This window comes from Pangasianodon hypophthalmus, chromosome 6 (assembly GCF_027358585.1).
Source record: "Pangasianodon hypophthalmus isolate fPanHyp1 chromosome 6, fPanHyp1.pri, whole genome shotgun sequence".
Classification (NCBI taxonomy): Eukaryota; Metazoa; Chordata; class Actinopteri; order Siluriformes; family Pangasiidae; genus Pangasianodon; species Pangasianodon hypophthalmus.
The window spans coordinates 11,617,121-11,642,427 of NC_069715.1; the positions used below are offsets into that span (position 1 = coordinate 11,617,121).

Genomic DNA, 25,307 nt, shown 5'->3' on the forward strand with positions numbered 1-25,307 from the left:
AAACAAATAAATGAACAAATACAAAAACAAACACAAATGAACAAATGCACAAATGAACAGACAAACAAACAAACCCTAATTCAACCCTGAAATGGACGGGCATTTGATCCAGGGTGTAATCCTGCCTCGTGCCCTATGTTTCCAGGATAGGTTCAGATCCACCACAACCCTGACCATGATAAAGTGCTTACTGATAATGGATGAATGGATGAATGGATGGATGAATGAATGAATGGTCAGTATAACCTACAATAAATCAATCAGCAAATCTTTAATAAATGTTTACAGAAATAACTTAATAATGCACTCATGCATTTATGTTTTGATTAATAAATATGTTATTCATTTATAATTGATTGCAAGATACTTTAAAAGATTAGATTGGATTTAATGATACACGTCACTCTCCATCGACTATAAGATGATAACATTCTGCTAGTGTGGCATTAAAGCTTAAGCGTGGAGCAGAATAAGAAAAAAACAAAACAATGATTATAATCTATGTAGAACTAGTTGGTCATTGATGTTCATGAAACTAATGACTTCAGCAGTTTAGAGTGACATTTCTTGTAAGTTTTGGGGGATGCAAGTTACAGTCAGATTCAGCAACTACAAATAGCTTAATTACCATTCCAATTTATATTTAACCAAGCATATCATTTGCTGAAATTAGAAACCTTCCCACAGAAAGAACTGAAAATAGCTCTTGCGAAGGCTTGGCAATGCATCAGTAGGAGGTGCATTTTTATAAACAGTATGTACTCATTAGGTGGAATCAATATTCTAGACCTTTTCTGGTCAGTTTTACCAAAAAAAATGTCATAAACCCAGTTGCAAGTTTATTAAATCAACCTCTCTTTGTAACTGCACTCAGGTAAACCTGCCGTAAAGGTCACTTTGTAGGCACAAGTTACTGTAGTCCATGTGTTGATATTCATCATCTGCTCGGTGGTGGTCCCTTTCCACAAGTGGATGTGGTAAATGATGACTAATAAATTGTGCATAATAGCAGATGGACTAGAGCAATCAGCAATTAAGACAACTTGAACAATATTTTACTTTGCTGTAGATTTATTAAAAATGGTTTAAACAGAAAATGGTTCATTCCACTGTGCAAAACACTTGCAGGTTGGGCAATATCTTTCAAATTACATCATCTTCAATTAGGAGGGTTTTTTCAAAATGCAAGAACAAACTTTTAGCAGTTCAGTTTTATGTAAAATAAAAACATGCCCTTATTGCTCAGACACATGCTACTGGTCTTTAAATGATGGCAGTTAATTCTAAAATGCAATGTCAAGTCATGACTATTTTATAGCTAATAAAACAACTGCTGAATCTAAAATGCTACAAGCAGAAAAAAACGTTTAAAAGTAAAGCTTAGTTGCTCTGTAGGTGTCTGCTGTTGCTGCTCAGTAGTTTGGGGTAGGACGTGCCGATGGAGCGTCCATGTCTGTTGACAACAAGCTCCAGTTGGTACTGGTCCATATTCACCACTGCAGTGCTGGTTTTCTCAGTGGATGTCAGGAAGAAGATGGTAAACACGGCCATCTCAAACTCAGGACTGACACCGATGAAAGTACTGCCCACAGGTTTCAGCAGACCATGCCAGCTGAACTGCACATTCAACACATGATCATCTGCATCCGGCTAATGGGAAGAGAACGAGAGAATAAGTCAAATCCCACTATCTGTTAAAAGTTGTAAATTCTTCATTTTCAGGGTCAGCAACTTTCAGTGACAATGATTACAGCGCCACGGAATTCTCAAAACTCATGTCAGAAGGTGTTGATTACATTTCTATAACAACAGCTGTGTATTTCCTCATTTGTAAGTTGCTTTGGATAAAAGCGTCTGCTAAATGAATACATGTAAATGTGACAGTATTGATGGCTGTAATTCAAATCACAGGTTTATATGAGTAATAAAGAGTCTTCAGGACAGAGAGCTTTGCACTCTCCAGTTTCTCTGTAAAATGACTAGATGAGTTTTTTTTTGTCGTTTTGAACTTCAAGAGAGAGAATAAAGAGGATGATGAGGGAACATCAGTTTATATAACATAACATATATAACATATATAACATAACATACTTGATAACAGGAAATGATTTTGAAAACATTAAATGTAACTAAAGATGAAGTGCTGTTCATTAATAAATTAAATTTTAAAATTGTTAGTGTGGACAAATTGCTGGAGTAGAAGAGGAATAAGACATTTCAGCATGTGCTGTTATAGGAAACTAATCAACAGTAACTCCACTTCACATTGTCTGTTTGGTTACACCAAACAGTTTATAAATTTCAAAATTCCTGCAATGTTAGTTCTTTAAACAGTAGGCTAACCTGTTTTAAAAGTGCTGTAGCAAATTTCCCCTACATGCCTCTAGATAATGCTTCTATGTGAGGTCAGTTTCAATAATAAGCACACCTTTTTCAGACTTATCTCCAATTTGGTGTATTGTTACAGTACCAAACTCCTTGTTGCTTGTCTGTACTTAATGAAACACACATTTTCTTTGCACGCACGTTGGAAAATCAACTTTTACTACTTTTACTTTAAAAAAAAATCCAACTTTTACTTTAAATGCCTCCAACTTGTCAGCAGTATCTTTCAGTTTACAGTAGAAGTGTTAGATATTACCATATCGTTCCTTGTTGCTTTGTAACCCTTATAATCAAGGAGGTTCTGCTTTTCCTGGAGGTAAAACTGGACCCAGTTGTGGAGACCCATAATATCACTGCCGGATTTTGTCTCACCAACAAACACATGTTCAAAGCCACTGGAGTCCTCTCTGGTCAGGTAGGTACAGATAAAAAAAAAAAAAGAAAAAAAGGAAAAAAAGAAAAGAAAAGAAAAGAAAAGAAATGAGCAAGTCAAATTCAACAAATTCAATTAAATGACAAATTCAGCTGTAGACCTCCAGACCTTCTGTTATACATATGGGTCTATATGTAAACATAAATGCATGCAATACTGTGTGTGACACAATTGAAGAGAGAGAGAGAGAGAGAGAGAGAGAGAGACTCACCCTCCACGCCTATCTCTGTGGTAAAGTCGGAACCAAATGTAGTACAGCTGACTCTTAAACTGCTTCAGGTCTGAGTTTGATTTTCCCTTTTTAACTAAATACTGGTGAGCCCTCTGCAAAAGAAAAAAAAATATCTATCATTAAACGAATTAGGCAGATGTCAGTGTTGTGCACTGAACTCTAGACCAGCCGTTACATGTTTTATTGCACACAATATTATATTGTGGGTTTGATTTTCCAGCAGCTGTGTCTAAGAACACAATGTGACAGGAAGAAGCAGCAATTTCACAAGAATTTATTACATATGTATATTTAGTACTCTGGCAGAACAGCAAACACTTGGCTTCATAGCCTTCAGCATTTTACAATATATTTTATAATAGTTAAGAGAAAATTATGCTTTTGACATGTTAAACACTGCAAAAGTTTACAACCATATGTTTTTTTTATTTAAAAAAAACATATTATATATATATATATATATATATATATATATATATATATATATATATATATATATATATAAAATAAAAATTTTGAATTATGATATATAAAAAATGAAACATGGCAAAAGTGAATAGTGTATGACTCTATGACAGGAAGGAAAAGGCAAAGACTGGCCAAGCAAATGAGTAGAGTTAGAACAGATATATCCAGAAGAATGTACAGGGTATGTAAGGAATGTAAAGGGGATGGAGGCAGCTATAATGATGGGCATACAAAATATTAGATTATATAGTGTTATAAACTGTGTTGAATGTATCATATTGTGACCAAACACCAAGAAAAAAAATCCTAATACATGTAAAAGCATAGGGCAAATAAATGATTGTGATTCTATCACATTGATAGAGGGAAATACAAACTTTTCATTCATCTTCAATAATTGCTTTATCCTGATCTGGGTCATGGTGGATCTAAAGTCTGTCCCAGGAACACTGAACATGGGGTGAGAATATATCCTGGATCAGATGCCATTCCATCTCTTGCTCACACGTGTTCATGTCACGGGGCAATTCAGAGTCATGTTTTTGGGAGGTGGGAGGAAACCGGAGAACCCAGACGAAACCCACGTAAACAGGGAGAACATTCAAAACTGTAACCTGAGTTCAGGAACTAAACTGATATTATTTCAGTTATTTCCATATTATCATATTAACATACACTGTTTGACCATTATTGTTAGTTTATAGTGGAGGAACATCTAACAATCCTAACACACTAAATTACATGTTTAGTTTTAGGGGGGAAAAATTGTACTCGACTATTGGTTTTTTAAGCAACAATGTCTTGGGTTTACACTGTCATACACAATGCACAGTAGTGTGTATACCTTCATGACTTGTGTGTCTAAGATGGCATCCAGGAAAGCGTTATTCTCAGCTATCTCATCAGTAGTCACCTTTTCAGCTACACCAGTGGACCTTTCATAGTTATCCAGCAGCTTCATGAAACCTAGAAGGGAGTGAGAGAGACGCTTAGATTGACTAAACTAAAACTCTAAAAGCTTTTGAACAAATGATTTGATCTGTATGAATGTATTAAACATCACCATATACACACCATTTGACAAAATCAGCTTGAGAATGACGGATATGCAGTATATTAGAAAAAGAGGGAAAAAATCTCCTTGATCTGAAAACAGACTTAAAGTTGTCACAGTGGTCTTGAAATGGATTATTAATAAATAAAAACCTTACAGAACCTTTCATTTCATATTTCAGTAAAGATGGACAGGCTTCATCCTAAATAAATGATCACAGTCTATTTTAGACAAGTAATTCTTTTTATTAGGGTTCTTTTTGTTTTTTTCCCCCCCCACCATCAAACAGAAAAGAGAAAATATTCTCCTTGCATTTATGTTCCACATGCATTAATGGTTCCTTGTAACCAAGCATGCAAAATGGAAGCCTTCCAGTTGGATAAAGAATCCTGGCACGCTTGTGAGAAAGGCATGTCCAGAGCTGCTCCGGGGAAAATTTAAGCTTTTGTGCAAAGCAAGCAGATTTTTCTGACATGTGTTTGAAGAAGTAGAGCATTTTAAAGCAGTGTTGCACATTTTTGCTGAGGATTACTGCAAGGAAATGACTCAAAGCAGATATATTCAAAACTAAAAAGAAAATATGGTTTTCTCTTACTTGCGTATGTAGTGATGGATTTCAGTTTGTTCTCGTTCACATAGGAGAAGAGAGGAGATGAAGCATGATCGACTGCAACTTTGCTCCCTTTGGGTATGAAACCAGCTCGACCCTTTTTTGTTTACAAAAAAAAAAAAAAAAAAAAAAGTAATGCAACCATGTAGAACTGACAACTTTTATAACATCGGAAAATCATAAAAAATAATAATAAAAAAACCTTATATACTATTTCTTGAGGCATTCCACAAATGGAATAGGAAAAAATCCCTAACAGTGATGCTCTCCTCTAACCCTCTCTATGTCCTATCACTTATAATATATTATAATAAACCATAAAGCCATACCTGCAGTGAGATCTTGTAGTCTGTCCCAGGCTTAAAGCAATTATTGTCCAACTTCCAGAGCTCACCGATTATGTTAGACAGCTCCTGGTTTACAGTTTGGCTGTAGATTTTAGAAGAATTTCAGTAAGGTCTTTAAATATGTTATAATGTGTGAAACAAGTATCTAAAGAAAAAGATAAACTTACGCTGCTGCATTAATATGTACAAAGAAGGCCAAGAGCACAATAAGACATCCCCATAGTTTCCTGGAAGTGGATGTAAAATTAATAAAGCAAATAATATAGCCTAGTAAACAGCCAATTATAATGTGCAGGAAATATCAATAAATGTCTTTGCTGTCTTTTTGGGATACAAACTACTCCACTGCTTATCAAACAGGTTCAAGCAGCCTTCAGTGATTTCAGAAAGTACCAAACAGTAGAGTCTGTAGGACCCATAGCGCATAGTTTATACTGCATTGTCTTGAAAAAGCATTAATCAGTGTGAGACAGGAATGATAAACAGGTTTAAAGAATCAAATAGCATACATTTCTTACCTGCTAGCCATTGCTCTTTGTTCCCCTGTGCAGCAGAACTGAAGTTACAGCTTTTCTTCCTCAGCTGAAACACAGACTGCAGCTCACAAGTCTAAACACATACCACTTACTTACAATGCTCCCCAAATCCAGAAATGGGTGGGTGAGGTTTTTTTTGTAGAATGACTCATTTAAGTCATTTGTTTTGCAGGAACAAGATGTTTTGTTACTATTTCTCTGCTTCTTTTTCCAAATACAGCATATAAACTATTATATTTCAACAATGCACTGTAGCTTTTTAAGTGCTCACACAAATATCACACAAATTGAACTTAGCAATTAAAAATAGGTCGTTATAAACAGTAATCCATCACAGTACAAGAGCATAAATGTGGTTTACTGTGGGTGTCTAATGTATAACTTATACAATATTTGTGTCATTTGGTAGATTATTCTATTCCACTGTGAATCAATGACTCCTCAAATGACTCACTTACTTAACTGGAAAATTGTGTCCCAAACAGTAGTGGGTAATACAAGCATCTTATTAGTATTCTGTCTAATAAAAGTAGGTTGTAGATGATACCTTCCCATCCTTATCCAATGGGTGGATTTTGTCAAAATATTATTTGAATACATGCATACCTGTAGCATTATATTAAAATAAGTAGTTAGTAAACTAGATCAAACTATGTTATATTGTTACCTGTAATATGTACAGGTAAGTTAAGGTGGTTAAACACAAAACTCTAATCATCATTCAGTGTTGTTGGTTAGCTTAGAGGTACTTAGTACTTAATAATATCCTCATAAATGTAGCTGTCTGTTTACACTGTAATGTACAAATAGAATATTACAATTGGTTACAGAAAAGTCACTAACCCTAGAGGCTTTAACTCCAGTACGAGGGGACTCCAGTAGAAGCCAGACTCTTACACTGATAAGTTTACAAGTTTATAAGGCCCCAGCAAGACACCATGGTGCTGTGACACACACAACGGCTGCCACATACACCTTTAGCATAGAGAGGAATTTTCCACTATTTAGCAGTCGCTGCAGGTAGTTTGTTACCGCATCCAGTCCTTTGAACACTTTCTGTCCGTGAAAATGGGAGGCGTTTTAGGATTAGTTCTGTTCAGTCCTCCCAAATCTAGAATTGAATGGAAACTGCTGTCATGACCAAGATTAAAGATGTAATCTTTGTGTACAAGAGCAGGGAAAACACTAAACTAGAATTCCAGGAGAAGAATTGGGAAACACTGATGTTTTTTTTTTTTGTTTTAGAGCGGGACATTTCCTGCTCTACACTGATTTGGGTTAGGCGTTGGCATAATCCAGGCCAGTCTGTGATGGTTGTGAGAGAGGCAGTGACACAAGCCTATTTAGGATAAGATAGTCAGAAAAAAATAAAATCTGTGAGGAAAACACTCCAGGGTATCAATAAATGAGACTGTGCTACACTTTAATTTATTGACCTTTTACAAATGAGCATAATAAAAGAACACACAAGTATGGCTGCCAAAAAAACATTGCTTTGATGAATAATAAGAAAATTTTGATATGTTAACTGATGCACAATATTAAAAAATGAGAAAAGCTTAAATAACATGCAACTGTACAAATAGGGCATCCAATACACTGTACTGAGTTTTCAATACATTTCATCTTCAGTAATGTCTTTATCCTGGATAAGGTCATGGTGGATACGGTGTGTGTCCCAGGAACACTGGGAACAATGGGTAGGAAAACAACCTCGGTGGGACGCTATTCCTTCACATGGCATGTACTGAGTTTTCATAGTGTTAAAGATATTGCATGCAAACACAGACATCAATAAGCATATGCAGAATTCAGGGTCAAATGGACCTTGTATAAATTTATGAAATACTGTGAGAAAATTTCAAGAAAAATGTAAATATGACAGACATCACATGGTCATTGTGGAATTTGGCAATACTTACTAGGAGTGTTTAAAAGGACTGTTTTTTTTTTTTCTTTTAAACTGTGCTTATTTTAATCTCATTTCCTAAAATAAATTCTATTATTCAGAGGCTAAAAGTGTCATTGTGCTCCGTTTGCCATAATGGACACAACAGATGGGAGTGGAAGGCCAGTAGAAAAAACTGTGCATAAAATCTCCAGTCCCCAGTTGGGAGGCAAACTACAGTAGGGCTGCCATTTTTTTCCCTTAAAAACTCTCTGTAAAAATATGTCACTGAAGCCCAACATTGTAATCATACAATCTCAAGCAAAGACAAGACTGACTATTCAATAAATCTTACATCTGCTCCAGGGAGACAGATTCACAACCTTGACCCATATTTTAGCTTAAAGAATGACACCTATTCTGCACTGTACTGTGGCAAATACTGTATTGCGGTTCTTTTATAGGTGTTTACAGAAGGTGAATACACTCATAAGATATAGCTAGCACTGACAGACAGAGAGAGAGAGATGTGCAGAGAGGTTGGCACAGTCAGTTCTGATCACAGCAGCACCACTATGGGCAGTTGTGCCCAAAAAAACGTCCTCAAACATTGGAGTCATCATCAGTCACGCTGGGGTTGGGGGACGATGTTACAATCTCCTTAAAGAACTCGTCATCTTTCAGCATACTCTGAATCACAAAATATTTGCACTTATTACACATTCTAAAATTTTTTAATAAAAAATATTATGTTTAATTTATTGTCCTTTTTACCGTCAAATTGTTGATGCCCTCTGAGAAAGCCCCAATTTGTCGCACAGTTCCCTCTGAGTCCTCCATCTGTGAATACAAAAAAAGAAAAAAATCAATGAAACAGTACAAGTTACGTAAGAAGTAACATATGAAGTTCAATTTACACCTTTCTCATGCTCAGGGACATGGTACAATTTTAGAAACTGAAACACAAAAACACAAAATAGTACTAAAACAAACAAAAGACTGAGTCCAAAAGCTGTTGCTGTGATGAGATTTCAATGGCACAGTTCCACTGATGGCCAAGGCTGGCATGGCCCACACAACTGGACGGCTGTAGCATCATGGAGCTGCACAAACACTACACAAATTAAGCACATTATGGCACAGAGGGCCGAGCAGCCCTGAGGATGCCCAGAACAATGTCACTGATCAAACTGATGCAGTAGATACACATTGCACGTGGAAGACCGAGGCCAGGAGAAATCCTGGATCTGGATCTGGATCTGGCACTCTGCCACAACTGGCAACCAGCAGACAAATTCGACCAACAACCAAAAAATTACAACGATAAAACAAAAGATGCAAAAACTAAAAACAAAAAATACAAATGGAAGAAAAACAACAACAAAAAAAAAAACAAAGTAAGAACATGCAGCAAAACAGCCACAGTATATTCGCACTCGGAAATGGAAATAGTCAAGGACAATGCTGTCTTGTGGTGTACAGATGAACCTAGCTGATGTCCTTGATGGGTCCTAATAACTCCACCTGTTCTAGTCGGTCCAGGTCATCCTCGTAAATGTGCAGCTCCATGCCTCTGAAGCCCTTCTGGAAACTGTGTCCTTTTGGCATCTCCACGTCCATGGGACACACATACTCCTCGCTATCCTCCTGTCTCTTCTTCTTCAACGTCCCAAAGGTCCCGAATGGCAGTTTTCTTGGCTAAATACAACACAAAATGAGAGTTAAGCCAGATTAAATAATCCAAGAGTGAAATAAAAGACAATGGTAACCAGAGTTAATCCTGTTAAGTCCTGTAGTGTGGTTGGTGAGCTGTACCTTGACCTTAGCAGTTGCAGTGAGTAAAGTGTAGTCAGGATTCTCCATACACTCCTGCTTGGTCTGCTGGGCCTCCGAGCCCACCAGCAGGTTAAAATGAGTAGCCAGGTGCCTTCGGAGCAAGGTCTTGTTGGGAGGAATGTTCAGAAGCAGCGCCATTGTCTCCACATTAAAGCGAGGCTCTAGAACCTGAACACATAAACACGAGCCCATTCAAGAATCATCAAATCTCAAACACTCGCAGTGGAAAGTTATCTTCCTCCGTATAGCTTACCATCAGTCCTCCGTGGACTCCACTGCCCCTCAGATTGGGTGCGTATTCTGCCAGATCTACAGAACGCAGCCACTCCATCACACGGTGATTGGTCCACTGAGAGATTTCAGCCGGAGTGATATTGTTCTATCACGACAGACAGATGGAATGAACATTGCTTATACAAAGCATTAATAGAATACAATATTATGGCAAATTTCAGCAGCACATATACCTCATCTGAGGGTCTGCGGCGCAGACAGTTGGGCTCGTAATTGTTGAGGCGGAGCACTTGGATTGCTCGCTTAATGCTGAGGTGATGCAGGACACTGCCCACTTTCAGAGACAGCAGGTCATCCTGAGCAGCACAACAGAGGTCATTGTTCAAAGTATTCAAACAGTACTGTACTCAAATAAGGGGTGGACAAATCATAACTTCAGTAGCTAGCCAACCAGGCAACTACAAGCTCCAGTGTACTGCCCAGTCTCGAGTCTTGCTTGCCCAGAAAATGACTAGGTTAATTATATTATAAAATATAACTATATTACGTTATTACGTTAGACTAGGCTAATCTAATGTAATAACGTAATATGGTGAACTAGTTTGCTAGTGTATTAATAGAGAGTAAGGGAAATGAATGAGTTTATGATTATTATCCTTTTCTAAGGAAGTTTCTAATGTAGAACACTGTGTTTGTGCCCTCGACAAAAAAAAAAAAAAAAGTCAGCAAGTAGTTGACATTTCTGCATTTCTGAGACATGGTGTTCTACCCTCGCAAGAAATTCAAGTCTGGCTAGCATTTTCATTTACTGTCTACGTGTTTAACTGTGAGGTGACTGCGTGTAGTATGCAAGAGAATTCTGAGATTCTGAAAAGTTCATTTGTCATTCGTGCACACCAATAAATACACCTAGTAAAAACTGTTGTACTAGAATACCTTGTGTGTGTAGAGAATTCAGAACAATTCAGAATTTCTTTTTAAGAAAAGGCAATAATGACTCAAGTGTTATTTTTCTGGCTATTAAACCTACTTGTCTGCCAGGCACCTATGAATAAAAAAAACCCAGACATGAAATGTGCTTGTGTGGGGCTTTCAGGCTACTGATTTGTCCACCCCTGCAAATATATTTATGGGAATTTTCATGTGGGGAATGTACATATTTACAAAGCAGTAAGAGACAATAGGCGTACAAAGTTGATACAGAAAGACAGAAAACTCACCACGGTCATGTAGTGAAGCATTCGCCCATCCACTCTTGCCTCATCAAACTGAGTTTTGTACTGAGGAAGTCCAATATCATCAAGCCACCCTGTATGAAGTGATTGGAAATAAATATAAAGAAGAAAAAACTCAAAATTGCTAAATGAACCATAAGAATGTGGAAAACTGGATACTGGAAATTGGAAAAGCCTTACTTGTCACCCACTGGTAGTCGAGTTTGCCCTTGTTGTCATCCTCTTCAGAGCCCAGTGCTTGCAGAGCCAGTTGCAGTTTCTTCCTGTGGAGAGGATGCTTGATACCCAGCTCCTACACACACACACACACACACACACACACTTTGAGTATTATCATACCTCTGTGTGTTGTTTTAAATATAAATATCATAACTCGATGTGGTGTTTAACTTCAGGACCACAAAGGTTGGTGAGGATCACAGCATGTAAACAACTTTATACAGTAAAGCAGAATTTTCACCTTTAATACAAATATTTTTAAAGTGAAGCACTCAATTATAGATTGAATATTCATTGTACTGTCCATTGGAGGATGTAAATCTGCTACCAAACAGCATCAAACACTCGCTCAGGGCCAAAATAACCTCAATTAAAAAAATAACCTATCAAGTAGTGGTGTAACTCCATGACTATTTGTATCTGTATTCAAACATAAAGTTGCATAATTTCTTATTTTTTTCAGTTAAATTTGAACACTATCACTACGCCCTCTGAAACATTGGGGGGGGGGGAAAAAAAAAAAAAAAAAAAAAAAAAAAGAACAAAGGTGGAAATGCCAGCACTGTCAGCACGGTTTGTGTATTCTGGCTCTGAGAGACCCTTCACCTCTGCTACAGCACTCGAGTTCATAATGGGTCTCAACTAGAGATGGGTGCAAGGTTGTTTTTTAATCATGCAGTTGTTTATACCAGCCCATGAACTTCTAGCACTAGCAGCCTAATCTAATTACAACCTAACTATACACACTACAAATCTATATTAACTAAAAGATCCAAACGATATACAAAAGTTGTTCACTTAGTTAATAATTCTTTACAGCTTTTGCTTGTTCTTCACAATTAAAAGTTAGAAATGAAACCAGAATAAAAATCAGAACGTACAAAGCTGTGGCAGGATCACATTATTCACACGTTATTTTCCCAAAAAAAGGTTATAACAGCATAAAGCACGAGTGTAAAAATATAAACTCAACCTCTAGATATCGGAATTTTGCCACCATGTCCACATCCTGCTCATGTATATACAGTGCTTCTTTCAGGTTTGCACCATCTCTGTAGGTGTGTATATGATGACCTGAATGCTCACCTTTTCTAAGTTCTGTGGAGAAGCCTGCAGGAGAGTCTGTCCTGAGGAAATCCACTGTCTGGCCAGGTTCACGTACAGACCCAGTCCCTGCTCCTGCATCCAGTCACACACCTGCTCCCGAGACCATCGCGCAAATGGAGCATCCACCTCACTGATACACACAAGCACACACAATTTCAGGTAAGGCAAAGTGCAAGTCTGAGATTTCAAAACTGAGAACCTCTGTGTGGTGTGATGGCCCGGGAAAATCCTTCATATGGTGACATTTTCTACTCTACTGTATATAGTTATACAGACTTTCCTGAACTGAAATATGTTTCCAGAACTGCCAACCTCAAAGGGATGTAAAAGGAAAAATGCAGTAAACAGCAATAAATAAATAATATAACACCGTACAATTTCAGTATAGTTGTCTTGTCTTGTCTAAGAGTTGTCCTGTTGTAGAAACTGTGAAATTTTTCCACACAGCTGACATTTTTCACTGTTTTTCATTAGATTTAACACTTTGGTGTAGGAATATTTACTCTACTGTTTTAGCTTTTCCCCCCTCTTTTGGCCAAAAACGTCTTTTTTGACCATTTTCTGAAGAATTGAAGAATTGTCAGTACATTTCTAATACATACATTTAACTGATGGTAACTCTAACCTTAAGTCAAGCCTACATTGATTTTATTTCACATTAATGAATGCAAAACATTATCCATGACAGAGTTAACCTTGACAGAAAGCATCAGTGCACCTTTCAAGCTGGAAAACTGAGTGGAAAGCAAGAGCACCAGATGAAACCTTATTAAGATAAACCTTGTGCGAGTCGGGGGAAGGGGGTGCAGCTTCCAACTGTCGTCAATAAATACCAAATGAGCTCAAAACAACAATGCAATTGTCAATCATTCCAGATTCATATGTCAGTGGGAGACAAAAAGCTGACTGCTCTTTTGGTGGATCTTACTGTACTCTGAAAGTGAAACGTGTAAAGGTTGCCAGGTCTCTTTCTCTTTTGCATGCATCTCAACCTCAAGCAAAGATACAGTATTTTAAAATCTTGTAACCCAAAAGAGTGAAAAGGGAGAAAATCACATCTAAAGATTCCATTCTGACTGCAGCACAGGAGCATTACACACATTCTGACAGTTGGTATCTGATTACAGACTGAACTGATTAAACCTAAGTGAATTTAGCTATGGCTGTAGCTATCTAACCACCTGATCAAAGTGTGATACTCACTGTGTAGGACACACACAGTTTTAGAAATCTTTTTACCACTGTGTTTGTTGAAACTGGCTCCTTACCCAACATGAATTTTGATAGGGAAGATAGCCTAAGCAAAGTTAAGGTGCCAAAATATATTATATTCAGAACCCCCCCCCCCCCCCCCCTTTTTTTTTTTTTTTTTTTTTTTTTTTTTTTTTTTTTTTTTGCCCAAACCCAGTTTTTCATCTTTTTTGGCTGTTTTTGCAGAATTCAGCCACAGCAACATCCAGGTTTTCCGCAGACCTCCTCCACACACTTATCTGAAACATCAGCAATTTAAGGAGAGTATTTTGTGCTAATGTTTTGTGATGTGCGTGAGGGCTTTGCCTCACCACCAGGGGGTGCTCTCTTCACATATGTTAGTGTTGGATTGTTTACGTGATCAGCAAGAGCCCACTTATGCATGTGAACACTGACTGACCTGTTAGTGTTGTGCAGGTCACGTGACCATCCCAGCCTGGGACCGGCGGTGGCTCGGACTCCTCCCCGCTTAAACTCGTTCTCTGATAGGTTGTCATCCAAGGTGAATGTGGTTGACTGACTTCTTGTAAGCCTTTCGTGAGGAGTAGTGTATACAGGTTTGATTAAAAGGTAGGGAAGTAAGGAATTAGGGAATGCCTATTCACAGCAGAAGCAATGCCCACATAGCACATATATATATATATATATATATTTATATATACAAAAAAAGAAAAGGGGCAATGTCTGAGTGTTAGACAGTCTACTCACTTTCCTATGAATGCTTTGATTCCCTTAGACTTCTTCTTGCCCTCTAGGCAGCTGGAGAGAGTGTGTGTGCTATCACTGTTGCTTGACTTCTGCGGCATCCCTGCAAGATCCAGATGGTCCATGCCGTCGCGCTCTGTCTCAGCTGTTCAAACACACACATATAGCAGAAACATCATAACCAAAAAGTTACATTCTGCTGCAGGGAGCTGACAAGCACAACTAACACTGTTGTTAGATTTCACAAGAAAGAAATACAAGTTGATGCTAATTCAAACTGAGAATACAAATGCATTCATAAAACCCAGTGGAAAATAACCCTACGACAAATACTAGAAACACTGCTACAGGACATCAATGCGAATGGCATCTGGTCAGAATTAATGAATCACTGAAGCTGAGTTAAACAGAAAAGCCATGCAGGCATGCATGCGATTTAAAAAAGGATCAATACACAAGGCAATATTTTTATAAAAGGGTGATATTTAATAGGTGATGGCTGCACTTTAAAGCCAGGTTTGTTGCATATAATAGCCGTGGTCTGGTCTGTGTCTATGGGAACACAGTTGTGTAAATGTGGTGAGTTCGGATAAGTGGAGGAATGCGGTTCTGGAATAACATGTTATTGGAAGTTGCTACATGTCCATATTCTGCAAACCCAGCCGGCTGCTTTTGGTAAAACGGCATGAGTGGAATGACAAAATACACCAAAGACGTCAGAAAATTCAGCAGGGTACTTCATTTACTGTCACTGCTCAGTTCAGCTTGCTCTTAGAAGAGTGGAAAAACCATGCACGGAAAACAAGACGGCTTTTCAGACGTAAAGTTACATTTTGGCTGACTTCACCACTGTGTATAGCAAACATACAATCCTTCAGCTGCCTGCACCCTTCTTTTGCAGTTTGACAATACATGAAGCAAAGAGAAGTGCATATTTAAAGGAAAGATCCACCCTGAATGAAGTGCCTATCAATATTTATCAGCAACACGGGATGTTCAGGTGTGCAAAAGATCTACTTTATTATTAAATTCTCAATTGACTGGTTTAAACATCTTTCATCAACACATTGGTCTATTTTTTACTTTGGTTAATGGTTTACTGCATTACCCATAATGCTGTTTAACTACCTGCTGATAATGTTGCCAGTGAGGATTAGGGAATAAGACTTCATCTCTACTTAAAGAAATCTCTTCTTCTTTACTCTCATACCTCCAACACCATCATGCTTGTCATCTTGTAGCTCGATGTCTATGTGGGATTTCTCATTAATATGACACTGAACATCGCTGAACAAGAGTGAGTAAGAAAAGAAGCTTTTATGAGCTATCAGAGAAACCTGACTGTTATCCCTTATGTTTGAGATGGTTAAAATCTTTCTCCTATTAAGAATACTAGTAACTGCACTAGCAATGTCTTCCTGCGATGTCAGAGTGAGACACGACAGCTAGCTTCTCACAGGAATAATGAAAATACACCAACAACTACAACTAATTAACACCAAAATCACAAAACACATAAATATTTCTATATAACTGCATTTAATGTGTTTCAGGGTGGAGATTTCCTCTAAGCAAGGAGAAGCAAGAGGTGGTACATTCAGTTATTGCTGTGCTTCTCCAACAAAGCAACATGCCCAGCACTGATATATAGGGGCTTTACTTTAGCGCTCAGACTGCAGTTGGAGCCTTCACACAACACACACATCATAAAACCATTGTCAAAGGAAAAGGGTGAGGTTAGTCAATTAAGTTAAACACACTCTCTCTTTGGACAGATATGTTGGACTGATAATTCTGTTAAAAATAATTTCAAGAATATAAAGCAAAATTTCTGCATCTTATCTGGGATTTTCTTAATGTTTAATTATTAACGACCTTTCAAAGTACCGCTGATGAAGATTACTCAGACACAAAATACTACTCAAAAAGAAAGTAGGTTTACCAAGATTTGGAGCACTGGCTGTTCTCTTGCCTCCTCTGAGCTTAAAGAAACCTCGTCCAAAAGAAGATCTCGCCTTCTTTGTGCCAAAAGCGTCATCTTCAACAGCACGGGAGCTGCTAGTGGACTTCGGCGGTAAAGTTGTAATCTTGTTGAATTCATCAAAAGCACGACTCTACAGCAACAAAAAAATATTATTTCACAAGGATCTCACAGAATAACTGAGTTAAGAAAGCAGAGAAAATGGTGATGAGCAAAACCTACCTCTGCTGGACTCTTTCCAACTGCCAAAGGCCTCTGGGATTTAACAAACAAAGAGATATTGACATTTGGGAATGAAGCTTGACTACAACACAAATAATGCTCCTATTGGTAAACCTGAAATGATCCCAAAATTACTTAGTGAAATCACTTTTACCTTTTCACTAGTGCTGCCATCCAGTTTAGTCAGGCTGCTAGATTTGGGGACCTCCACACTTCTGCAATAAGAAGAGACAATGTTTATCATTCATTCACAACCAAAAAATCTGAAGCATTGAGCTCTTGATATGCTTGAGTACAATTTCAGTTAGATTGGTTTTACCAGACAAGGTTCAGTAATGTGATTTTGATAAAGTATCTTTGTAAAATGTCCAAATTACCACAGGCTGACAAATCAAGACTGGATGTACATGCGACAGGTGCAACTCTCAGCAGCATGGCCATGCCAAGTTTACTTATAACTGCACCAGAATTATAACTTTCAGAATTGTAAAAACAAGACAAGTTTCCATTCACTTTTTCTTTCTTTTTTTTTTTTTTGAATATAATGGACTTGATCATATGAACATGCATTGAAACAGGAATTATTAGAGAGATCACTTGGATGAAAACTTGGCTACTGTCCATTTGTACTGGAAATCATCTGTAATCACCAAATTTCCTCCCCAATTAAACTAATTCAGCTCAAACACACCTTTAGATACCTTTAGATACCAGCTCAAACAGACCTTTAACTAATTAATCAGCAAAATTTCATTTCTATTCATTTCTAAATACCAGTCCTGAAGAGATCAAATGAGTTCAAAACATGGTTACTACACACCAACCATAACAGGCAACACCACAGATTTATCTCTTTCACATTATGGTCAAGCAAAAACACTTTTTGCTCATCAAGAGACCATAACAGAGACCATAATTCATGTACTCAAACAAACATAACTCTGGACAGGTTGCAAATCTGGGGACGATTTCTGATAAATTGCTGAGAAATCTCCCCTTTTTGCAACTCAAACATACTCACTCCAGACTGGTATTTATCTCGGGCTCCTGCGACTGGCTTGGCTCCTGATGCACTGCATCACTACACAGGATAAACACACATGTATTGGAATGCTAGCATGGAGGGAAAGGAGTGATGGACAAGCAAGTTTGGGATGTAAACATAGTCACGTGGAATAAAATGGAGTGAAAAGTAAAGAAAAAAATGCAAGGAGATGCTGGGTTATAATATATAGTGACAAGGAAGAGCAGCTAATATTTGTGATTAAGGACAATAGACAAGTATTAGACTAACATTCGTATAGAAGGCTGAGATAGTGGGATGCAAACAGAGTTGAAAAGAATAATATGGACTGTATAGGAGACATGACAAAGAATGAGTGAATGATCTTGTGAAGTAAGCATAAATGCAATAAAAGGGTTAAGGATGTGTCTCTTAGTGATATTTTATTTCGAAATCATATTATCCTTCTTGTGCTGTGATTTCTGTGATCCGGTCACACTGATAGATGGTCAGCCTGCCTGTCAGGGGGCTAATATTTATTTCCAGAAAGCAGATCCAGTATGAGGTTGTGTTAAGTGATTTGAGAAGCTCACCTCTGTGACTGCACTGGCTCCAGGTTCACATCAGTCTCTAGTTTGGGTTGTTGCGTGGATGTGAGTGAAGACACATGCAGCGTGCTGATAAATGTCGTCGGCTAAGCCCAGAAACAAAAAAATACAGAGGAGAAACGTAGATTAGTACATTAGGTGCTCCATAGCACAATTAAACAGCATATTCTGAGGTAGTTAGTTTCAGCCATCACTCCAGAAGACCATGATGATAAAAATACAGCATGGCAAGTAACTGGGTTAGAGGTGTGCATCAGGGCAGGGATTCCCCGGGAGCCTAGAAATAAACGTCGTAAGCATGGGACATGTTTACTCTAACGTGGATGGGAGTGGGTGGTCAGAAATAACGTCGCAGGGCACTCAGCGGTGTGAGCAGCAACTGATATCAACCAGATCCTTAAACCTTAAACCAGATCCTTTCATTTTGTTCCAGAAAGAAGAGTCTGTAGGGCATCTGCACACACAGGGTTTAAGTTCACCTAGATAAACTTGGCCCAAAGAGCTGTCTACTTCTGGCTCGTTATACCTTAAAGTGAATGGCCTGAATGTTGCATCTGAAATCAATCCTGCATCCTGTGCAAAGCGATAATATGAATCATCTGTAGACTTGGAGCGAGGCTTGGACTTGACAGGGAACGTCATCTGCTCATGTTGGCTCAAGCCTTGCCAAGTTTAAAAATAAAACAATTTCAGAAAAATTGGTAAGCTATAATATAATCTGAAACTGTGCCATAGGGCCAGATGAGAAACAGTAACTAATAAAAGCGCCTACCACTGCACGCAAGACTGGCAGGCATTGAGATAATGTCAGTTTCAGACGCACTGAATTTAGACGCCGTACCTCATCTTGACTCTTCACTTCCTCAGCACATGACAGGACGGACTTTTCAGCATCCATGGAAACCGACATTGCCGTTGACATGGAGAGAGAGCTGTCACTGTGGCTCTCATCACTTTCTTCTTCTTTCAGTTTATCTGCAAAACGAAGAAAGAGCTATTTAATTGGATCCAATTAGACTGACAGATTCAGACTGGACAAGCAGATTTGAGCATCTAATATCATTTAGTAACAGTAAGGTATGTAATTGAAATGTCATAAAAAGAAAGTGGTGTCTTGAAAAAAAATGAAACGGTCCAAACTGAGAAATGAAATAAACTTTCAGTTTAATTGGTTTGGTCATCAGGCTTATTGTTGTGTAAACTCTGTTCACCTTTTCTCCCCTGCACGGACATGACCATGTCTTGCACCTTCTTGTAACGTGTAAGTGACTGTCGAAGCTCTTCAATCTTGCGATCCTATTGCGGGCGCGAAAGATCAAACACGGATCAAAATCACAGTTTAAAATCACCCAAACACCAAAAACAGTAAAAATGTAATGAGTATTGGAATAAGTACCTTCTCTTCATTGGCTGCCATAAGTGACTCAACCGCTTTCTTCATTCTTTGCACTTCCAAATCTGCAATGCACAGACCATGTAGTAAAACAAGGGTAAAGAAATATCTACGTTTTGGCAGCCAAATGAACACATGTGGATGCTGAGACAAGGCGGACAACAGAACAAAAATTCCAGCGTTATAGACGGAGCTGAGGTCTAGCAGTGACGGCATCGCATGTGGACCAGCTCCATACAGTTTACTGTGTGAGTGGAGAGCACAGACCTCCAGCCTCAGAGACTTCCTAGAGAGAATTATGAAGGGAAAGGAAGAAAAAGAAAGGATGTAGAGAGCTGACAAATGTGTTGACAGGAGCTGGAGGGCAGAAGAGGTGTTACTGTTAATGGACACAGGCAAGAACAAATAGAGTGCTTGTTGGGCAGAACTGTGTAAACAGGACACATCCAACATGCGGAACAGCTGCGAGATACTGGCCTGGTGCTTGCAAGCTGGTTTAGATCTTGATAAGACAGTATCTTTTAGTAGCGGTTATTTGAAATGAACACTCCAGCGATTTTTCTAATGTAATCTACATCAATGTGTCTGTAATTAGCACAAACAAGAAATTAGACATGTTTCCTTGAGCTGAGAAAAGAAAGAAAAACCTATTTAATTGAAATTCGTTTATAGTGAAGGCTTAAGGGGAAAACTACAATTGTCACACTCTAGCAGTAAAGGTCTTCAGATGAAACAGACATGAGAAGTTTTAACTAACTTTGCATTGATTTATTCATCCTGAGTAACCGCTTTATCCTGGTCAGGGTTGCAGTGAATCCTGAGCCTATCCCAGGAACACTGGCTGTGAGGCGGGAATATATTCTGGATATCAGTCTATCAGAGGGCACCATGCACATACATACTCACACACATCTAGGGGCAGTGCAGCATAGTCAAGCCTCCTACTGGTATGTTTTTCAAAGTGGAAAGAAACCAGAGAACCGAGAGGAAGCCCACAGGGACATTAGTGAGAACATAGAAACCTCCATACAGACAGTAAACCGTGTTCAGGATAGAACTGGGGACCCTGGGATTGTGAGGAGGCAACACTATCTCCTGCACTGCTGTGCCACGTTTTAACCAACTAATAATAAGTAATTCAGGTTACTTTTTCCCTGAAGGTTTTGTAGTAACCAGGAACAACAGGGCAGAAACTGACTACACTGGTAAAGCAAACTCTTCCTTCTCTAAAAGTAGTACTATCTCAGAACGGATAGATTGCAAAGATTTAATTTGCAAATATAAATTGACTTAAGAGTTAATGAATACACTGAATAAAAATATGTTATGACAATACTTCCCCAACACCTGGTCTTAGATTTCCATTATATCTGAGTTTTGAATAAACAGGTTTTCTGTTCTACTCTCAGTCCAGGGAAACATGTTCAAGTACTTGTCAATGGAAATTGTTCAAACATTACAGATGGTGGATCGTGACTAGGTTGAGTATTTTCACTCCTGGAGTAACTTGTGTTTGTAATAACTGACTCAGGGAAGAATAATTTTTCATTTCTTGGAAATGCAAGCACAATGAGTACATACATGCAGACTGTGAAGGAAGAATAGAAGTGAGCAAGACAACAGGCATAAATGATTACATAGAAGGTAAACCTCCCTTACGTTTCTCTTTGAGCCTCTGCTTAAAAGTATCCTCTGCATGGGAGACAGAGTAATGAAATACAATATCTGTCGTTACACTTCTCGTTAATTGGATATGCAATAAGTATTAAGAATAAAAAAAACAAGGTCCATTCTATTACAGCGCCTTTTTTTAATCGAGTAACGGAACGTCACAGTGACATGTCAGAACCTGGCTCTGCATTAGGGTAATTCCCACAGCGTGATGGAGCAGGTTGATGTTGACTCACCTCTCTCAGTGGTTTCTAAGCCTGCAGGTGTGGACGATCTGGACCCTGTCTCATCCTGTAGCCTCCTTAGTTCTCCATCTTTACCATCCAGCTGCCTTCTTAAAATAGCCAGCTCCTCCTAAAAAAATCCACACCCGCAAACACAGGTCATAAAGGAAGTGCTGAGTTTGAAACATCACCACAACGACTATCAACAAATCATGTCCATGTTTTTTTTTCCTTTTTTTTTCCCTCCCCCACACAGATGGCAGATCCTTTGAACAGGATAGTTTTCCAAAGCTGCAACTTTGGAGCATTTAGCAATTTACTGTCTCACCCAAAAGATTCCCAAGGCTGGAGTGTCTTAAACTGGTGCATAGCTGTGGTTAGCAAAACATGCTGAGTTCTTTCTGTGTGGTTCAAACACTATCATGGAAAACGTAGCATAGTTAATAAATAACCGTTTAAAACCTTATATGTATATATGTCATTTAGACTGAGAATATTATGTAGATTATAAATATATATATATATATATATATATATATATATATATATATATATATATATATATATATATATATATAATTTCCAGTTTTTATTAGATGGCCGATTCTTTTCTTAAAAAACAAACAAATAAAACCCCAAATACTTTTTGGTTAGTGAGCATAGCAATATACTATATTAAAATATTATTTTTTTTTTTTAAAGATCACTACTATTGATGTCTAAAAGGTTAATTCAATTGCTATTTTGGGATTCTACACCTGGAAAGCACAAGACTGTGGCAATTCAGAAGTAATAAAACTGGTTTGGATTTGTACTGTGAACTTTTTTGCAGAATAATCAAATCCTCTCCACACACCCAAGTGTGGGTGTTCTGTCTGCAGTGAACCCATCTGCTGTATCAGGAACCCAGTGTTAATGAAGAACTTAGCCTTAGCTAGAGCTTACTTGAGCCATTAATGCTGGCTGAAAACATTTATTAATATATCACAGCATTCCTGCAGACTTCCTGATGCATTAATGGTATTGAATAGTTGGTCGGTGCATCAGAAAGGTGCCGTTATATCGTTTAATAGGTATTTCAGGTTCGTTTTCATCTTACAGCAAGGAAGCACTACGTAAGTGACTGATGGTTGCGTCTGAAATGCGCTTATGTGAGAAAGAAAATCTAAAACAGTTAAACGTTGGGGGAGGGATGTAAGTTCAAATATAGTCCTAATAAACACAATATGTGCAAATGCAAGCAAATTACAAAATTACAACAGCAGCATGGTAGGCCAACCTCGAGTGCCTGGATTTTGTGTTCCTTCCTCTGTTTTTCATACTCCATCTGGCCCATTTTGATTTTCAGGCTAGACAGTCTTGCCATTAGCGACTAGCAGTGCACATGTTAGCCAGGAAAGAAGAGAGAAAGAAACTGAGCAGAGAGGAGAAACAGACAGTTGAAGAAGGAACGATGTGGCGTAAAGTCAACCCAGGTTATCACAAAGCTCAGTGAAAGACAAGAACAAATATATTTGAAGAAAAAGTGGGGAAAATGATAAAGCAGTGAAAACAGAAAAAAATAGTCATAGATTTCTTTTTGGATACAATAGCAGACTGACATAACTGTCAATCATCAAGCTCACCTTGGTAGACTTCAGCTTCTTCTCATACTGCAACCGTTCGCTCTCCATCTCAGAAATGCGATACCTCAGCTCATTAATCTCTAGGATCAAACCCTGAAGAGGGAAAAAAAAAGCCCATATTAACAACGGTCCCACAAAAATTCCATGAATTATTGTTCAACTATTTTTCACTTGTGATTAATTGCATAACACTCAATGCGATTTTTCACACAATGTACACACAAACATCAGTGACAGCCACTTCCATTCAGCACTAAGGCCTTGGGGTGTTAAGCTCTTTGTTAGAGTGTCAAGCAGCCTTTAGTGAGAAATTTATGATTCAATAAACGAGAGAACAGCCTGAGGCCATAAACAGATTAAACCACTGAAAAGATTCAAGAGTGTAAAAGCAGACATATACAATTAAATATACAGTCAAAGAAATACAGACTTTTTGAAAAAAAAAAAAGAAAAAAAAACAAAAAAAAACTAAAGAGTTTTCTGTCTGGGTGAAAACAGTCAGCACTTTTACAGGTTTTAAGCTGTAACACAATTTTGTTTGGATCTTCCAGTTAATAGAGCATGAAAACATGGTATTCAAAAGGAAAGCTTCGGTATGGCAGTAAACTCAAGAAGCTAAAAGAAACGCAGGAAAAAATCCTGACCACCTTTTGCTACAAAAAAAAAAAAAAAAAAAAAAAAAACATCGTTGGCCATCCTAGACCAAACACACTTAGAATTCTGTTAATGTTTCTTGTCTAATGCTTGCCAGACAAAAAAAGGGAATGGACTAGATGTCTGATTTGGTTCATATGGTCTGATGGGTTCATATCTTGTTCAATGAATTCTGTCTGCTTCTTGCATTATTTTTGTAGTCATAGACAGTAAACAAATTCACAGGCAGGAAACTGTTTAAAAAAAAAAAACACTCTGGAAAGATAAAGTCAGCATGTGTGTGATTTTGGATAACCTCTTTCTCCTCCACCTCCATACAGAGAACATGAGGCATCCATCTGTCTCCAGCAAGTCTTTCCTTATCCATAAAGTTACCACATGTGTTTGTACACAGCACTAGCACAGACCCTTCCCATAGATCTCCCCTCGACACCCACACTCACAGGAAACTCTGCATTCTCAGACATGCATGTCCACAGACGGAACAAAGTTTCTGCAGTAGTAAGTATTTTCCAAGGAAATGCAAAGCCACCCGAGACAAGTACAGAGAGGAAATGGCATCTGGCAGTCTTTGTCTTGCTTTTTAGTGTTTAAGAATGTGTGATACAGATATGATAACACATGCGATCAAATATGTGATATACAACCTCACTATCTCTGAATCTTTCATCAAAGTCTATTCTCTCCTTCTCCATGGCAGTCAGCTTTAGCTTTAAATTGGATATCTCAGCCATCAGCTCCAGCTTCTGGGTCTCAAGTGCTGACCTACAGATAAGCTCCTGAAAAACAAAACAGGAACAGAGAAAAGGCAGGATCAATACATATAAAACAGAGAAGGCATCTGATCCTGCAGCAAGATGTTGTTATCCTTGAGGTGATGCAAACAAACCCAGTGGAGAAGCTCATACAGAAGACATGGACGTGCAATGGCAGCTGCTCCAATTCATCAGACGGGAGTTTCCTATATATACACTATATGGCCAAAAGTTTGTGGACACCTGACCGTAAAACTCATGTGCTTTTTGAACATCCCATTCCAGATATAGTCCCCCATTTGCTGTTATAATAACCTCCACTCTTCTGGGAAGACTCTAAATGAGATTTTTGTAATTCCAGTTCATCCCAAATATGTCCAGTGGGGTTGGGGTTAGGGCTCTATGCAGGCCATTCGAGTTCTTCCATTCCAACCATGGCAAACCACGTCTTCATGGACCTCACTCTGTGCACAGGTGCATTGTCACGCTGGAATAGGGTTGGGCCCCTGATTTCCAGTGAAGAGAAACTGCAATGCTACAGCATACACAGACACTCTAGACGATTCTGTGCTTCCAACTTTGTGGGAACACTTTGAGGAAGACCCACATATAGTGTCCACAAACCTTTGGC

General features: G+C 38.3%; 2 protein-coding genes across 6 annotated transcripts in view; both read right to left on the reverse strand.

The window, feature by feature from the left end:
* Positions 1-1,053: 1,053 nt before the first annotated feature.
* endouc (endonuclease, polyU-specific C) lies at positions 1,054-6,187 on the reverse strand. The gene is made up of 8 exons (XM_026927037.3): positions 6,048-6,187; positions 5,697-5,756; positions 5,512-5,611; positions 5,168-5,279; positions 4,363-4,484; positions 3,030-3,142; positions 2,642-2,792; positions 1,054-1,650 (listed from the first exon to the last, which is right to left on the reverse strand). The coding sequence occupies exons 1-8, from the start codon at positions 6,056-6,058 to the stop codon at positions 1,381-1,383; spliced, it is 939 nt and encodes a 312-aa protein (XP_026782838.2). The 5' UTR covers positions 6,059-6,187; the 3' UTR covers positions 1,054-1,380.
* A 1,282-nt stretch (positions 6,188-7,469) lies between these two features.
* Positions 7,470-25,307, reverse strand: part of ppfibp1b (PPFIA binding protein 1b) — a 33,274-nt gene continuing 15,436 nt past the window's right edge. Inside the window, exons 6-29 of one of the 5 annotated variants that reach the window (XM_053234919.1) lie at positions 24,569-24,700; positions 23,268-23,360; positions 22,922-23,014; positions 21,655-21,772; positions 21,407-21,439; positions 19,751-19,812; positions 19,566-19,650; positions 19,196-19,329; positions 18,340-18,440; positions 17,765-17,824; positions 16,898-16,958; positions 16,744-16,776; positions 16,483-16,654; positions 14,544-14,685; positions 14,236-14,367; positions 12,564-12,714; positions 11,439-11,550; positions 11,244-11,332; positions 10,257-10,379; positions 10,043-10,168; positions 9,769-9,957; positions 9,478-9,651; positions 8,728-8,793; positions 7,470-8,643 (exon numbers count right to left, since the gene is read on the reverse strand). In XM_053234919.1, the coding sequence (XP_053090894.1) occupies positions 8,557-8,643; positions 8,728-8,793; positions 9,478-9,651; positions 9,769-9,957; positions 10,043-10,168; positions 10,257-10,379; positions 11,244-11,332; positions 11,439-11,550; positions 12,564-12,714; positions 14,236-14,367; positions 14,544-14,685; positions 16,483-16,654; positions 16,744-16,776; positions 16,898-16,958; positions 17,765-17,824; positions 18,340-18,440; positions 19,196-19,329; positions 19,566-19,650; positions 19,751-19,812; positions 21,407-21,439; positions 21,655-21,772; positions 22,922-23,014; positions 23,268-23,360; positions 24,569-24,700 (2,568 nt within the window). In that variant the 3' untranslated portion in view covers positions 7,470-8,556. The remainder of the gene's footprint in view (positions 8,644-8,727; positions 8,794-9,477; positions 9,652-9,768; positions 9,958-10,042; positions 10,169-10,256; positions 10,380-11,243; positions 11,333-11,438; positions 11,551-12,563; positions 12,715-14,235; positions 14,368-14,543; positions 14,686-16,482; positions 16,655-16,743; positions 16,777-16,897; positions 16,959-17,764; positions 17,825-18,339; positions 18,441-19,195; positions 19,330-19,565; positions 19,651-19,750; positions 19,813-21,406; positions 21,440-21,654; positions 21,773-22,921; positions 23,015-23,267; positions 23,361-24,568; positions 24,701-25,307) is intronic. The other 4 variants (XM_053234922.1, XM_053234920.1, XM_053234921.1 and 1 more) reach the window with 4 other exon arrangements.